This window comes from Panonychus citri, unplaced genomic scaffold (genome assembly GCF_014898815.1).
Source record: "Panonychus citri isolate SS breed McGregor unplaced genomic scaffold, ASM1489881v1 Contig00132, whole genome shotgun sequence".
Classification (NCBI taxonomy): domain Eukaryota; kingdom Metazoa; phylum Arthropoda; class Arachnida; order Trombidiformes; family Tetranychidae; genus Panonychus; species Panonychus citri.
Window position 1 is genome coordinate 139,555 of NW_026515537.1, and position 18,919 is coordinate 158,473.

Sequence of the window (18,919 nt, forward strand, 5' to 3'; positions counted from 1 at the left end):
AAGACAATTAGCTGATAAACACTTACAATCACTTTGTGATAATGAAAACTTAGAAGTTGAAAATTCCATTCAAAATCAAAATCTTGAAACTTTAAATCCAAAAACTTTATCTGACAATTTCTCACTTACGAGAAAAACTTTGAATGAAAATCTTACTCTAAATGCTTCTAATTACCCTGAAAATTCAATATCAACTGAACAAGAAGATAAAACTACTCAATCAGTTACTGATTTCGATCATTCAAATGATAATTCAAACTTGACAAATACCAAAACTAAACGCAAATATCAGTCAGCTGATAAACAAATTGTTCAACAATCAAAAGTAATTGATCATAATCATGATAAACCTTTAACTCGTTTACAATTGAAAAACAAAAACGTATACATTTTGTATCTTATTGATTTTCCTTCGGAAGAAAACGATTTTATTCAATTGAATTCAATTAGAATTAGAAAATTTTATAACTTTAGTTATCTAAATGATTTTAATCATCTTTTTAAATTGTCGCCACAACTGTCAAACTGTCACCACTTGTCACCTTTGAAGGTAAATCAATGTAAAGACATTGGTGTCGCTTCATTAGCTTCGTTCCCGCCTTCACTTTCCTTTGTTTCACATTCAACCCTTTGTCTATTTGTGGTTAACATTGATTATCAATCTCTATCCATTCTAATTCTCTCTCAAATTTACTCAGAATTCTACAGAATTTCAGTTAAATTGAATTTTAAAATTGTTCTCCGAAAAGTTGATAACTCTAGTTATATAAATATTAGTTTTTATTTTCGTCTCAATCTCCAAATTGACTCAAATAGCTTAAGCTATCTTACTCTCTATTCACCTTGTTCATCCTCCATTTTGGATCTCTATAGCTCTACTATTTTCTTAGTGACTAATCATCCTCAACGCTTTAATAAGCTCACAATTAGTCATCTCCTTGTTTTAATTATCTTAATTAAAAAAGTCAAATTAATGGATAAAAACAACAGCTCATCCGAGTTACTATCCAGTGTTAATTTATCTCTTGGAGATCTTCCCTCAACCTCTGGTTCCAACTCTCAAGTTAACTTTGATTGTGATTATCCCTCTGACTCTGAATCAGAACATTCAATTGTGTATTACCCTGGTCGATACGCTAGACCACCGACGAAAACTTATCCTTGTTATAATATCGATTCTCGATCTAATTCTCCGTGTGTTTCAAATTCTACTAAGAATCAAAAAGATTCTCTTTTCAAGACTGTTTCTTTCACTTCTACCGAAGTTCATGTTAATTCATCTCTTAAGAGATCATCATCAATTGAATCTTTAGATTCCAACTCATCTAATTTGAAATTAAGAAGACCAAATATCTCAGATATGGAAACTCAAAAACACGTTCGTTTCTCTCAAGAATTGGAATCAACCAACTATCCAAATCGATACCCAAAACCAGGCGAATTTCCTGGTGAACCTTATGTTATTCCTGCTCCACTTCCACTCTGTGAGCTTCCATCTCATTTATCAATCGACTCATACAAACGAATCAAACAATTGGTCGCCATTAAGGCTTCAGGTTTTAAAATCATTTACTCTCAATATGAGAAAGTTATTAGAGAAAAAATCTTTCTGAATCTCTATCAAGATCAATCTATTTATTCAATTCCTATTCCTAAGATTCCTAAAGGAATATCTAAAGCCTCTGTTATGCACGAAAAACTTGATGAATTTAGCAACCAAATTCGTTGTCTGTTCTGTGAACACATAGTGTTAAGTCCAGTTGAATGCAGTTCATGTCGAAATTGGTATTGTTCAAATTGTGCTCTTTTTACTCAACAATTAATCCAAATCCTGAAATTGAGTCCGATTCTCCAATCAAACAAATTCATTTGCTTTTACCCGAACTGTATCAAAACCTTTGCTGCTGGATGATTATCCAACTTTTGAAAAGTTTCTTATTGTGAAAATTATATCAACTATCGAAACTGTAAGTTTATGTGTCGCTACACTTTGTGTCTCAATTACTTCAGTCCGAATCTATTGGCTCAACATGAGAAAGAGTGTAGACTTGGTTTATTCCGTGAGGAAATCGATCTCGATTCAATCGACTGGTTCAAAAAAGGTTCTAATGTTGAACGCTTATCAGCCATCGCTCCAAAGCGCCTGATGAATTTTATCCCTCAACATATCCGCTCAGCTCCTCAACCACAAATTACCTATTCGACTCATGAATTTAACTCTCAGCAAAAGTTCGAGTTGTTTGCCTGCTTACTCTACAATAGAGAAAATAATCCTGAGGATCCTCATCTTTCTCGTTCAGCTATTCGCTCTCATGCAAATTTGAAATCTGGTTTTTGGACTTCATATCATAAGGCATTCGATCCTACTACACCTTTGGCTGAAGAAGAAGATTTTCTGAGACAAATTGGATTTCCACCCGCTGTTTCCTGCGATCCCGCTCCCTCTCGTCCTCATACCATTAAATGGTGCAACTTTAGGGACAAAGTTCCTCATTATCTACTCGCTGATAGCGAAGAATGGATCAAATATTCCGAAGGACAAATTTTATTAGATTTACCTAAAGATCGAATTACCTCTTCACCTGATGCTGGTCATCCCGTTAACCCATTTACTAAAATCAATCCCTTATCCCGATTGAATCCTGATGATCAAAAAGTTGTTCGTGAAAATATCAACAATTGGTTCCCTTATTCTCTCATTGAATTTCATGAAACTGAAAAAGTTACAACAACAACTGATCAACATAAACTCTCTTACCGTTCTAATAGGCGACAAAAAGCCACAATGGTCTTTAATGATATTGTTAAGACTGAATTAGAACAACTCAAACCATCTCATCAAAAATTGATTAATCAAAATATTACCGAACATCCTGATAAAATGAACACCTATTCTATCCACGCTGCTTACGTTCGTATCACTAAAACAACTCAAAATGGTGATCGTGTTTTGGCCCCACATCCAGTATGGATTGTAATTGTCGATGGACAATGTCAAGTCGTTTATGAAACTCTGGTCAATTATCGTGCAGTCAATTATATGGATACTCGTTATCATGGACTTACCATGAGCGATATTAAGTTTGGAAAAAACTTTTCCCATGTTCGAGATCAAGTTATCACCTATTTAGCCTCAGCTAAATATATCATTGGCTCTGGATTAATCAACTTATTCAAGTCACTTGATTTTTCCTCATGTGAAATAGATGGACTCAGATCTAAATTAAGAGATGTCACAATCTATTTCTCTCCTTATAAATTCCCTGCTTCTCTCTCTCTTATCTCTTTCCTAGTTTCTCTGGATATGCTATTCCTGCTAAAGCTCATTCCCTGTCATTGAATCAATTACCTCCATGAGACTTTATATGGGATTCTGGCAAGATAGAAATAAAAGTAACTGCCACCGGACAAGGAATCACAATCAATCACTGAATCGATATGTTCGAAACAAGAAAATATCGCAACTTCATGAAAAGTTTTCTGCTTTGGTTGTCGCTAAAAAGGCTCATTGGCCGAGAAATTGGTCTTATTTCCACCATCATGAAACTATTCCTGAATATAGTGATTACATGTGTTACTCAACACAATCAACCTCATCCACTCCGTTCCCACTCAATTCTGTCCAAGTTACACCAATCAAATCACCACCACCATCATCACCCAAATCATTCAATGATAAAAGAGCCTCAGGCTCCAAATCTTCATCATCTTCATCATCTTCATCATCTTCATCATCATCAACCACTTCTAATTCCCATTCATCTGAGAAGTCAAAATCTTCTCAATCTGATCATAAAAATTCACCTCCTCCATTTACCTTTGGTAATCCACCTGACAATGAACATTATGTTCCTACTCAATCTCCACCTAACTCAGTCCGTTCATCACCAATACCCGATCCTGATACTATTATTAACTCTCAGAGTTCTAATAACCAAGAAGTTTCCCAAAGCCCTCGAAGGATCCAAAGTCGAGTTCTAATGAACTATCTTCATCAAAACCGGGAACTGAAGGGTATAAAACACGGAATCCATCAGAACTCCAATTGTATCACTTCGATGATCTTTTCCTGATTATTGAATAATTTTATTCAATTCCTTCATTTATTTTTCCCATTTTCTAAAACTTAGTTTTCTTTAATTTTCATTTTATTCATATTAATCTCTTGCTTAATTAAGCTAATCAATCTCTTTATGCTTAATCTCTGTATCACTAAAGTGATCTAATTGTTTAACAGTTTAACCAAAATTCCGTTAATTACCATTCAATGGTCTCTTCTTAAAGTACCAAAACTTTGGCCAAATTAGAAAGACTTTGATTTTCTCTTTCTTTTCTTCTTTCTCTTCCCTTTCTTATCCTTTTAGCTTTAACAAGCCTTTTACCTTTCAGAGGTTAAAACTTCTTATCATCATCATCATTACAAAGAAGATGATTTTGGCGCGACAGTATTGTTCACTTGCTAATCTTATCCTTGTCTATGATGATCACTAAAGTGATAAAAACGTTAAATTTTTCCCTTTAACTATTACTAATTATGATTATTAATCATCTTCCCCAATTTTGTTTTCTTTATTACTTTAATCTCTTCAACTAATCCTCAGTTTAATGCCTTCACTTTAACTGTTAAGTTCAAGTATCTCCATGTTAAACTCAATTTACCTTCTCTGTTTCTATTAAGTTCTCAATAAAGTTCAGTTCATTTTAACCATCACTTAGTGATTTTGTTCAATAAATTGATATTCTAATTGAGAATAATCCAAATACTTGGAACAAATCTGAATTTGTGACAGATTTATCTGATTCCCCATCCGTTGGTTATAGTTAATCTCTCAGAGATATTGTGTCTCTATCTTATTCTGTTGCTCAAATTTCTCCTCAACTTAATCAACAAATACTCACAATGGAAATAAGTTTTTGATGAAGTTCAGTTTCAAGCAAAGATGAAAGTTCAAAATTTTCTGCTTACGATAACATGAAATCAACTTTCATCATCACTATTATTATGATAAATTCTAGTAATGGGTTAGACCTTACGTATATCCATGTATGTGTACACTTATCGTATGTTTGTCTATTTAAGTTTTGTCTTAATTCATCAACTAAATCCAAAGTTATTTATGATATCAGATTAGGATCACGTTGATGTCTAATATTGACTTTAAGATAATGTTAATGCCTTATGATATTCTGGTTTCTAATCGTCATAATATTAAACAAAAATGTTCATCTATTGCGTAACCAACATGTCTTATCATTAGATTTTAATCAAATTCAAAGGTAAATTGACCTTTACAAGTTTGTTAATATGCTTACGAACAGTTGAGAAAATTTAACCCAAAATTTTGACCTTACCTTGACTTTCTTGTTTTCTGTGCAATAGGATTTCTCATTTATATCTAATTCCTAATGTATTAGATATCAAATGTTGACTTTTCTTAAATTTTCACCAATTGCAAAGAGAAAAGTAAATGTTTGCAAAAGCAGAAACAATTTCTTCTCTCTTTCACTTTGATTAATTGATTTTTTTTCTCTATTTTTTCATCAATATTATAACATTCTTGATGATTGAAAATGTTGATCATCATGTTGATCGTCATCATCATCAGGATGCTGTTAAATAGTCTTTGACCCTGGACTTGAAGCTTTTTTTTCGTCCATCAATCCTATTAGCAAATGATCATCGTATTGATATTAGCAGAGATAATCTTGAGTTTTTTTTCTTCCTTCAGTTAATCTGAAATATGCTTCTAATCTGTAGCAAATTTCGGTCAGAACCTGATGAGAGAGAGAGAGAGAGAGAGAGAGAGAGAGAGAGAGAGAGAGAGAGAGAGAGAGAAAGTAAAGGAAAAGGAAGTAGGATGAGGAGGAAGAATAAGGAAATAGGGTTGATTGGTGAAAGTGAGTTTAAGAAGAGGAAGATGATGATAATGATGATGAAAGAATTTTGGTTGGTTGGGTTTACTTGGGTTCCTCCATAGATTCTCAGAGTATTATTAATATCTAATGAAAGTTTCCAGAAAAGTGATCATCATCATGATGAATCGTTTCAATTGGAATTGACTTGGAATCTGTATTAGATCTGGATTAATCACTATCATCAAATGATATTAGCATCATTAGTGTTACAAGTAATAATTATGTAAGTCCAATTAAAGTCTAGTTAATCCTTAATACACCATGTAGATACACCATGTATAAAATACTGAGTATGATGTTATCATTATTATCATTTTTATGCATCAAAATTATTGTAATATTTTTATTAACTTTACAAATACATATTACATCAGCTAATACACCTTGATGCAGGAAATTTAATTTTATTTACTTGAAGATGAATCCATGATTATATTAATATATCACAATTTCATTTGAATGAAATCTAATATTATATTATACAATGTGATGGTATTTGCATTTAATATGATGATTTTCAGTAACAGTTTTCATGGATTTCATCAGAATGATAAAGTAAAAATGAAATTATCAATTCTAATAATATTAATAAAAATGTTTACTTCATGTTAATCTCATGGATTCTCAATCACTTTGAATATAATGACGAAGGTACAAAAAAAATTATCACAATAAGATTGTCAAGATAATAACAAGGGGGAAAAAGATAACTGTTAAAATCTAAACCAACGTATGAATATATTACAATTAGAAGTAAAAAATAATTATTACAAATTGATCATTGAATCAACTCAACAATTAATCTTCTAGCAATAATCAAACTGACCAAAGACTGATGATTGTGAGTGGTCATAATCGGATTTACCTTATTCCCAATAATCATATTGATTAGTGTTAACGATTGTTCAAAATTTTCAACTTGACAATTATGATCATCTCATTTTTGACAATACAAGAACCAAATACCAACAATCAGTAAATCATTACAATTGTATGTATCCAATTGAATACCTTCATAGGTTCAAGGTAAACAAATCTAATATAAAGTAAATAGATTTTCTTGTCTCTATTGTATACCCAAAGAGACCAAAGTTTTTGTTTGTTTCTTACCTGAGCTTATCCTTTATTTACCTTTTAGGTTTCCTGGTCACACAGTATAAGTATATTACATGATGAATAATTGAGAAATTGAATTCAGTTCTAGTTGAACAACAAGGTGTATTTAATTTAAGACTATTTTATGATTAAGAAGAAGTTGTTGAGAAAGTAAATTGAAAAGTGAACTTGATTAACTTTTGGATTCTATTGATTGAGTTACTTTTTTGTGCTTCCATTTCTCCTAATCAATTGTGATTAACTTTCCATTATGATTATATTATCCAGATAATTACTAATAAGTGGTAACATTTATTAATATCTTAGCCTGTCTCCGGAATGCTCAAGGATTAGATAAAGATAAGACAATCAAGATTAACGGGATATTGCAAAATATTGATTTGCTTAATTGGATTAACATTGAAAGTGATAAGTTATTAATACTACTTGATGATCATTTAGACCTTTGGTTTTGCTTTCCATAGATGATTAGTTAATCCTTTAGATTTAAACAATAGTTTAAGTTGGACTTTCTTTGTGTTAACACTTTTGATTAGAAGATTAATTTGACAAAGAGATAGAGAGGAAAAGTGAAGATTAGCTAATATAATTGATCAAATTGATTGTTTTCTTTTAATGGATTAGATAATTAATCAACTAATCAGCATGATTTTTGTCTTCTCTTTGGCTATTTATTTGATATGATGATCTTTTATGAGATAATCATTTCCATGGGAATATTTTGTTTCAATGACGCGCTTCTCTTGATTAAATGTTATCATAACGAAGATTAAAGATGATCATTTTGATAGAGATTCAGAATTCATGATATTAGATTAAATGAGTGGAGAAAAGTAAAAGAAAACAAAAATTATGAGTCATTTTCATGATGAAATTAGACAGATAGAGATAAATGAGATGAGATAGAGAGAGAAAGTGATTCTGATTTTTTGTTCTTCTGTATCATAAAACTGTGGGCTCAACTTTTTGTTTTCTTTCTTCTTCTCATCTTTTATCTTTATCCATTTATTTCACTTGAGAATGTACCATGAATCATGGTATTTTATTCATGATAATATTCAGTTGAGAGAGAGAAAGGAAATGTCTACATATACTCAAGGATTGTAGTCTCGATGAGAGAGAGAGAGAGAGAGAGAGAGAGAGAGACTTGAACATTCACTGTATATATTGTTGCGTGTTCATTATCACCATGAATTCATTTCTGGTTTGCTCTGAGAAACAAAAGTTTCACTAATCGATCAGTTAATTAATTAATTAGCGAGATTTACACTTGACTCATGGTTCCACATGCAATCAATACAAATATCTATCAATTCGTTGACTAAAGATTATCAATCAGGGTAGACTATTGAGCACTTGTCGAGAGACGAAAAAAGTTTTTGCTTATTAAGAAGAAGGATATTGGCGATTATTCAATTAAAGAGATTCAATGTTATCTATTTTTTTCTGAAATTCTCTTTCAATTCTGTTACTTTGAATAGAGATTCCCATTGACCAATGGATCTGAGACAACACTGACCTGGTCTAATCCAGATATTCCTATTTATACTCGTTTCTATCTCTTCAATTTAACTAATGTCGATGATTATATTTCCGGTGAGAAACCAAATTTCACGGAAATGGGTCCATACACCTTTAGGCAGATTCGACGAAACATTATCCACTCATGGAATATGGATGAGACCATGATGGACTATGAAACTATTCGTAGTTACCATTTCGAGCCTGAACTATCCTCAGGAAGTTTAGAAGATGAAATAACATTAATCAACTTCCCTGTAGTGGTAAGTTATTATTATCTACATGGTAAAAAAAAAGTTCTTGCTAAATAATTAATCATCAACATGGAAACTGTAACAAAATCTTTAAACTCATGTAAACAATAATTCAAAGCAAGAAATACGCCAGTTATTAATACTATCAAATGAAAAAAGATTTTAAAAATTAATTTTTCTCTCTCTCTCTCTCTTCTCTTGAATTTACCCTCAGGCTATAGCAAAAACTATTTCAGATCGAGCTTCAATGTTCAAGAAAACTGCTGGTGCAATAATTAAGAAACACGGTGGAGGTTTGTTTCTCAATTTGACCATTGGTCAAGTGCTTTTTGATGGATTTGAAGTTCCATTTGTTACCAAATTAGCATCATTCTCTCGTAACCTAAGAATACATTTTCCCGATAAATTTGGTATCATGTATGGAGTAAGTGACCAGTCAATATGGTTGACGAATTTTTTTCTTCTTCTTTTTCATTCTTCCACTTTTCTCGTCATATATCAAAGGCAAAAGATCATCAATTGAACTATCACAAGGTCAACAAGAAGGTTAAACAGAAAATTGAATCAACTTATTGACCCGATTTCAAACAGAAAAAAAAGTTTCACGAAATTTAAAGCAAATAGTTGAAACCAAATCGAGAAAAAAAGTTCTAATCTAACTATTGCCATCTATTGGCTTTTATTCACAATAGAAGTGACAATTTTTAGGTTAACAAAACCAGAAAGTTTCCTTTAAGATAACTTATCTTGAACCAGAAAAACAAACAATCAACAATCAATTTAAACTTGATTAGTTTTCTTAATCAATTCTCCTTGATAACAAAAAGAGATAGTTAAATTATTTGACTTTGATGATTTGACTTACAACTTGATTGTTTCCATTTAGATTCTGAGCTGTTAATTGTTACTCTTGATTTTGTTATTGATTGATTGTAATTTTCTTTTATTCAATTTTTGTGGTTAATTAAATTAATTAGCAAAACAACACAGGTAATGGTGTCTTAACAGCGTTCACAGGTAAAGATGATGTAAAAAAATTGCTTCTTATGCATAAATGGCGAGGTGAAAGGTAAGTGAATATAATTTGTAAACCATTGATTGTATTATAATTCTGAGTGAAATTTGAAAGTCTAATAACTAATTGTTAATCTTTTCAATTGTAATTAGAACTGTTAATTGTTGGGCTGATAGTCGATGTGGAATGCTCAATGGTACTGATGGTACCTGGTTCCATCCGATGATTTCCTCAACGGAAAATTTGTATGCCTTCAATGCTGAAGTAAACAGGTAAGCAATTAACCATTTAATTGTTACCGATTGATTTTTATTAACTACTTATACTCAAGTGATTTACGGTTCTATTACTTTATCATTGTGATTGTTGCAAGCTTGTGAAAAAATTTACCGACAATCAATAAATCATTTCAAATTTTACTCACTAGAAATCACTAGTTGTATCTGTATTGAATTGAAGCTCATTCAAAGTATTAATCAAAGTAAAACTAATTAGCAATCAAATCTTAATTTTAAGACTAATTGAGATGCTCTTAAAGCTTTTAAAATATTTAATTGGTTATGTACTAGTGAATGAGATTGATAATCATTTCAGTTTATTAATATATTAACTGTTAATTGACTAATTGTTTCAACGCAATTAAAGTTTCAATGGTTGACATTGATGTTTAACCTTTGAAATTGATCACGAGTGGTTTTTGACTCCATAGGGATTGAAAAGTAAAACAATTAGATACACAATTAACTGATTAATTGTTAATATCGGTTGAGTGAGCAATTAAAATGATTCATTTTAATCTACAATTAACATGAATCATAAGAATTGAAATGAAACAAAGTTTCATAGTTAAACTTATTCATCTTTATGATTTAGTTTATTTATATAAACTAATCAGCTATTCAATTGAGATTGAATTTATTGATTACTTTTTATAATAAACTATTTCTATTATCATGGAAAACAATGAATTTATCATGAGAAAATGATTCTTATATAATATTGTTATACTGTCCATCAGGAAATTACAAATGATTATCTCAAGTAATCATTGTTATCAGAATCTGAATCAAACCTTATTCCTATTGTTATTAGAATTTCGGTGAAGTAAAATATATATTTTGAGAGATTCACTTGAAACTATTACGTTATTCAGGTTTTACTCGATAATCAGGTGAACTTCATGATATAATCGTAGCATCAGATTGCCAGCCACTTATTAGCCTGCCAATATTCATTATCGTTCCAATTCAAAAGTGGATAAAAAAAAAGTTGTCTAATAAAAAAAATCTACTCACACTGAATCTCAGAGGATCAAAAATTTTATTCTCATCTAATTCTGACAGCATTCAGGATAAAATTATAATTTCATAATGAACACAATTTAATATCCAACATGATGATAATTAAGTTGACAACAATTTACTTGTAACAATAGCTTAAGGCTTTTAAGAATCTTAAAACTATGATTATCATGATTACCATATGAACAGTTATAAGTGCGATAAAAACACCAAGAACTCAAAATTATTATTATAATAATTGATAGTAATAGATGATGATGATGCTGGAAAATTAGAAAAGTAAATTATGACTGAAAAAATAGAGAATATTTTTTTTTCTCCTCTTCCTCCTTTTAATAATATGAATTCTTTGTGAGAAGGAAATAAAAAGATTCCAAGTTTCCTATCTAAAAGTATTCACCAACTATCAGAATAATGATGATGATGAAAATGAATTTAACAGTTTATAAAGTGAATTTGAATGAAATAACAGTAAATTGAAAAGCAATCAAAGAATCAGAATAAAAATGTTATCATCATCAAGAATCGTGTTTTATACTAAACATAAATTGATGAAATTATGAGATTGGAAAATAAATATGAACTTGTAGAGTTAAATGTCTCCATTAACCTTTACCATTTCCTGTCAATTCTGTGAATCATTTGATTGAAATACAATTGACCGAAACTTTAATTAACTCTTCTTTTCATATTCTCAATTATACTTCTAAACAATTACTTTCTCCTAATTAAAACAAAGTTTTCATTCCAATCGAGGTCAGAATTTCTTTTCTTCTTTTTTTCCTGAAAGGTTCATCGAAGATTATTCTCTACTGGCCAATCGAGCTGTTTGTTTATTAGAAGTTTATATTTTTAGAATTGAAAATGTCGACATATGCAATAACGATCGTTATTGTCTTTTGAGTTGATAATTGACATTGAAGCAACAATATGATGATGAGAATGTGACATTATCAAAGTAACGATGGAAAGTCCATCAAGATAGTCAATGATTATCAAGGAAAGTCAATAGTATATACATTTTTACTTCATCAAGTGAAAAGATGCTAATGTAGATAAAGAAAATGTTACCAAGATGAGATTCTTGTTAGGGTAAAAATCGGTATTTAGTTTTGAAGATTAGATGATAATGGAAGCATCTTGATTATCATTATTCAACACTCGTTATCATAAAACATGATTTCTTGTTGATACAAGATCATCAGTAGAGGTTGAAAGAGTTGTGGGTGGATATTCAATAGATAATACATTTTTTAGGAAGCAATTTATTTCTCAAATATCTCTTATCCAAAAGTAAATCCACTTTCTATAAGAGATATAATCTCTCTCTCTCTCTCTCTCTCTCTCTCTCTCTCTGATCATATTTACTAATATTTTCATTAATAACTTGAGAAAATAGAACTGATAATATGAGTAAAAAATAACCTTTAATGATTGTGATGATTCTGAATGATGATAAGCTGCAACTATTAAATTCTGAAAGATATTCTTGTTTATGATAAAACCTCATGAGGATTTTGATTCTCACATTTGGACAAATCTAAACTTATGATGATAATAATCATTGTCAGCCTGATGATGATAAAAGGAAGATATTTATATTCATAGAGACATATTTGAAATTCTGATGAATACATGTCAACATAATCACGATTTTCCCATTAATTAATTATCAATATACTGATGATAAGGTTATATTATTATAAAGGTGATAAAATAAATTTACTATTAAACAAGATAATGGTTAATAATTTGATTGATAATTTTGAATGAGAATCATGGTTTATCAGGCTATTATCATCATGTATTTAGTAAATAGTTGTCATGTTACCTGAGTATATTGTGTCAACATTAACTTGAACCATGAATTCGTATAAAAATATATTGATTATCATTCTGATTCTGCCATGGAAAATGTAAAGTAAATATAAAGAATGAATAACAAAAATGAGAAATGCTCAAAATCTGTTAGACAAGATAAACATGATTCTGAAATTGTAGTTGACTATCATGATGATGAGATGAATCTTGAATCTAGAATGAGCGAAAAATGAAGCTAATGGCTTGATTGGTGTAAACAACTTAAACTCCCGATAGTCAAATGCTACCATCATGTTAATAATAATACAATAACAATTTGTCATGATAATATTAATAATAATACGTGTCATCATGTTAATCTCCTACTTAACTACTATTCTGGTATCAATTAGATGAATTATTATATTGCTTGTGATTTTATTTTCTCTTTATTCCAATTTTCTTAATCTATTAGTTAAGATTAATTTATTATCATGATCTGATTAGTAAACAATTACAATTAATCATTGAAGGAAGTAGGAAGAGGTGAAAAATTTACCCTTATTGTCAATGTTAATTATTAACGATTTCGTCTCACTTTTCAAAGTGTAAATGAAAGTTAATTGTTTACAATTAATGTTCAAATAATGGGAATAGGTGTTGATATTCATTAATATTATGAAAATTAATCATCAATAATCACCTGTAAGCATAAATTTCATCAGCTCATTAAAGTTGATTGAATTTTTTTTCTTACTCTTTTCCTGATTAACCCAAATATTGGTATTATCATGATGAATTGTTATTGATTAATCAAATCAGTTAACATGGAAAAATAAACTTGATTGTTGATTGTTATTCCACAATAACTTGTTAAACAATCGGGAAGATAATCAATCAAGGTCACTTGAGTATCTCAATGATCAGTAATAACAATCAATTTAATGATGAACAATCAAACGAAAAGGTTAATCCATTAGAGGGTTAGTTTAATTATCTTATTTACTGAGATTTTTTGATTTTCCCTCAATTCTTATGATTGTTTGTGTTCATTTATTTTTCTATTGGGATGAGGAATGAGTAGAGTTTAATATTTGAAAGAAGACAAAATGTTGAATTGATGACATAGAAAATGACAGACATGATGTTTTCATGGTAGATATAATTTGAAATGAACTTTTTTTATGTTCTATTTAATTTCTTACATCATGTTGAGTCTACAAATCATTAAGAATTATAGATGCTATTATTGTCGTTACAGTGATTTTTTCATTATCTAAATTCATTGTTTACTCATGAAAATCGTGAGAGAGAGGGAGAAAAGAATTCCAATGATGAGGATGAAGATGAAGACAAAGATGAAAAAGTTTTTCTCACTTTTGTCATTTTCCAAACTTGAATTTCAAACTTTGTTTCCATTGAGGAAATTTTCTTTTTTTGATTCTTGAAATTCTGATTCACCATGAAAACTAACTTAATCACTCAGCTTAGTTTGTCAAAATTCATTTGATGAGAAGTGTTAGGCTTTGTTAGTCTGCTTTTGTATTTTATGAACAAAATTCATCAAAAAATTGCATCATGGTGAATCTGTGTTCATTATCACCTTGCGATAATACTAATATTCATGATGATTTGATAAGTTGATCAAATGAGCTGTTTTTGTTATCATAGTGGTAGTTAAAATAGAGGAGGGGGTAATTCAGCTTCTCTGAGATGTATGAAATTTGTGCTTAGCATTTATTTAGATTTGCTTGTTCACTGAGTGCCAATTAACTCAAAGAATTAATTACACAATTAGTGAGAGGGAATCAAGTTTTACTTATAGACAATTAGGTAATCTGTTGAATCTGACAATTAAATCTTTTCATTATATTCTTGTTGATAGAAATAAAATAATGTATCAGAGAAACAAGACAATTTCAAGGCTCAGATTCTTCTTTCAATTGTAACAGTTAAATCTAGATAATCTCCTGATGTTCAACATTATCTGCAGAGTTCAGGATCATACATGTATTGAGTAAATGAATTGATAACATTTGAAATTCATTTGATTTCGTTGTTTCAATGTTTGAACCATCCAATTCATTGAGAATTCACTAAAATTGAAAACATGATTTTTCTCAAGTTTAAAGTTCATAGTATAAAGGTAATACTGTTTTTAACCATGATCTTTACAAATCAACATCATGTGTCCTCCATGTACATCAAGAAAATGTTTCCTTAGCTTTGGTCTTTGCAATTTGACCCAAAAAATTTCGTAATTTCAATAATCAACCATTGAATTAACATTTTCATGATAATTTATCAACGTGATTCTTAAATAACAAGTTATTACCATTGAAAGACACTAAGTTGAATCATGTTACCTTTGGGATGAATGAAATTTGAGATTTAATGTATCATGAAAGTGATGGTCCGGATCATTACCATGATACTAAGGGAATCCAGAATCTAGGATATTGATAATTAGGAAAAAGTTTGATAATTAAGATGGAACAAAAAATAATGAAATCAAAGTTAAATGATATTCATGGTCAACTGAGTTTTTTTTGATTTAGCAAAATTTCATTTCAAAAGTAAACAAGCTTGTCCCAAATGAGAGATGGTATCAAGGCTCACATTATATAATCATACTGATTCGTACTGATACGTTTTGGACTGGATAGAAAAAAATATCAACTCGATTATATCCTACCTGTGGATTCAATGTAAAATTAGCCTGTTCGTATCAGTTCATTCAGACTTGAATTCTGAATATAAGGAATAACTTTCATTCAATGAAATGCTTGTATGTTTGACTTTTGATAAGATGAATTGAGTGTCCAGAATATTTGAACTTTTGCATTTCAATCTTTTTGTTTATTCAATTTTTACAGATTTTACTCCCTCTTGTATCAATTATATCATTTCGATAATGAGTTTTCACCGTCATTTTCTTGTATTTATCTTATCTTGAGGTCTATTTGTTCAACCGTCTTGTTGATCCTTTGCTATTCAACTTCTTCTATTCAATTATCTCTTTCCTTTTCTCTTTCTCTATCTCTTTTCAGATCTTTATTATTGGAAAATTCTGGTGACACTAATGTCCAAGGAATTACTGCTTCTCGTTTTATCGCTGCTCGTGGTCTACTTGATGCTCCATCAAATAGTATCGATAATGAATGTTTTTGTATCTCAAATGACACAAGTCTAACTGATTCCGGTTTCTGTTCACTTGATGGTGTTCTGGACATTTCAAGGTGTAACAATGGAGTACCTTTGGTCATTTCTTTGCCTCACTTTCTGTATTCCGATCCTCTTTTAATCCAAGCCGCAGAGGGAATCAGTCCGGATGCTATTAAACATCAGTCATATCTTGATATTGAGAGAGTAAGTTCGGTTCTCATTCATTAAAAAAGATTATACATGTATCTAAAGTTAGAGCATCTAATGACCACCGCTTGGAAACCAATGAACTAAAAGAAAAATAAGAAACACCAATTTACATTGATAAGTTTAGAGAATCTTAAATTCTTTCGAGATATTATTAAAATAGAACCTTTCAAACTCTCTCTCTCTCTCTCTCTCTCTCTCTCTCTCTCAAGGTACTCGATATATTTATAAACTTTTACCTTTCTCTTTATATTTATGTTCATTTACAGTTAACGGGAATAGTTTTATCAGCTCGTCGGAGGATACAATTCAATCTTCGACTTCGTTACACTTACAACCTCGGGTAAGTCTTAAATCTGTCATAAAATCACATGAGGGAAGCAAATAAGTTGTAAAAGTTTCATGATAATGAGTCAGAATAAAGCTCAGAACTTTTTTCTGAAGTATTTAGTTCCCTTAGTGGTTCATTTAAACCTTTTCTTTGCCATTGAAAGTTTTCATTTTTTATTTGATTATAACACATGAGAAAAATGGTATTCAAACTGAAAGGTAACTAAAAATCATGGAGACAAAACTAAACTAAAATTTCATGAAACTCTGATGAATTTTGCCTTCAAGTGACTATCTAAGTGATGTATTTAATACATGTTCACTGTTGGAATGATTTTATTTTTTTACTCACTCATTTAATCATTTTACTATTCTCAGAGGTATTTCGTTGAAAGATATGGTCTATCCACTTCTATGGCTGGAAGAGGTAAGAAAAATACTGAATAATTATCTTGAAAAAACAACAATAACAGAAAAAACTACTCATAGCAATAATATCCTCATGCCATGAATACAATTCAACTATTATTATTGTTGTTATGCCTTTTTTCATTGCTCATCCCAATATACACCTTGAAATAAATTATTACAATAATAATAAACTTTGTAATAAAACTGAAATTTGGATGAGAGTATTGCTGAGAATTGCATTAGTAACAATGAAATTCGCTATTCTGATGATAATGATACTGTTAATTCCTTGTCTTAATCCGTGAAGATAAAATTATCTCTCTCTCTCTCTCTCTCTCTCTCTCTTCTTATCACAATTGATGTGGTCCTGAAATCTTCAAGGGCAATTGTTTATCCAAGATATAAAGTTCAGTGTGTCCTCAGAATATTGAATCTTTATGATGATCATTAGCTTTTCCAGTTCTGGACAGAAAATCGAGATTTTTTAGCATGAAAATTATATTGAACGATATTATTTCTTGATGAGTCTGGTGATAATGAGAATACAAATGATTATTTCCGATTAATTAGTCTTGTTTTTGCCCCTAATTTTCAGTCTCCTTCATAAAATTAGCGAGATTAACATTATTAGAAGAATTAGCTGAATTTCCTTATCCGATTCTATTAAATTATCGCTTAGCTGTTGATAGAAAGCAATTAAGAACAGATTTGTTTGATTTATCGTTAATTAACTTCACTAATCCATAGATTGAAATCATAGTCATGATATCGATGAATAATGAAACCGATTCTTTATTCTTCTCATTAAAACTGTTGAATTTATACCATTCAGTTGACTTATCTTAGTTTTAAGAACTTGAGCTCAGCTTTACGGAAAAAAATACTCAGAATTTCCTAGAAATTTCTTCAATTTTCACATTTTAATCGAGTTCATTTGAAGTTATTTTGTTATTTTTTTCTCCATGATTTTCATGAGTAGTGTTTTAACTCCCATTGAATTCAGTTTATTTACATATCCCAAGGAAATCAATTGAAAATTACTGAGCCTAACCTTGAACTTACACTTCTATATTCATTGATACTGGTTTTTCAGTTTTCCATGAGATTAACCGGATCAATCATGAAGTTTATGCTGAAAAATGATATGATAATGTAAATGATTGTCTGAGAGGAAAAGCTTTCCTGTCATCATTTCTATCTCAATATTTATCGTTTTGTTCATGATAAACAGTCTGACAGTTTGTTTTTATGTTGATTCTCAATATTTTTGTTTACTTGTTTCTAGAAATCAAATTCATGAAATATTCAATGAAAATACTTGATAAGCTTCATGGTGTAGATTAGATTTACTCAATGAATTGACTTCTCAAGTAGATGCTTATAAATATGAGTCAAGTTTATCATGGTCATTGTATTAAATTAATATCATCATCAATTAACTTTTCCAATGAATTAATACTTGAAATTTCAAATGATGATCAATGTTTCCATTGAATTGATATAGAAATGATTAATTCTGTAGTAATATTTATCATAAGTCTAATTACTATGAACGCTCTTTGATAGTATTCATTCATTGAAAGTTCATGAGAAGGGAAAAAATATCTTTATGGAATCACGAAACTTTTCATGTAGATTGTTAATAACATGTAATAGTTTAGAAAATGAAAAAATATTCTATTGAATAGAAAATTCTGTGTACATCAAGCTGAGAAGAGAAAAATTCAATTACAATCGACATCTAAAGTTAAAATACTTCAAATGTGATAATTATCATGATAAATTATCCAGATACATGGAAGCTTATTCATTCAACTAAGTGTTTCTATCCTGAAAAGGGACAGGAAGTTCAAGGTTATTTAGCCATTCTTACCGTGGTTTGT

At 30.0% G+C, this 18,919-nt stretch overlaps 1 protein-coding gene across 2 annotated transcripts in view; it reads left to right on the plus strand.

Moving 5' to 3' along the window:
- The window catches only part of LOC128390959 (lysosome membrane protein 2-like), a 52,995-nt gene that overhangs the window by 8,168 nt on the left and 25,908 nt on the right, over positions 1–18,919 (plus strand). For both annotated transcript variants that reach the window (XM_053350772.1, XM_053350771.1), the window contains exons 2-8: positions 8,514–8,816; positions 9,022–9,231; positions 9,785–9,876; positions 9,975–10,094; positions 15,974–16,292; positions 16,565–16,638; positions 17,004–17,052. In XM_053350772.1, coding sequence (XP_053206747.1) covers positions 8,514–8,816; positions 9,022–9,231; positions 9,785–9,876; positions 9,975–10,094; positions 15,974–16,292; positions 16,565–16,638; positions 17,004–17,052 — 1,167 coding nt within the window. The remainder of the gene's footprint in view (positions 1–8,513; positions 8,817–9,021; positions 9,232–9,784; positions 9,877–9,974; positions 10,095–15,973; positions 16,293–16,564; positions 16,639–17,003; positions 17,053–18,919) is intronic.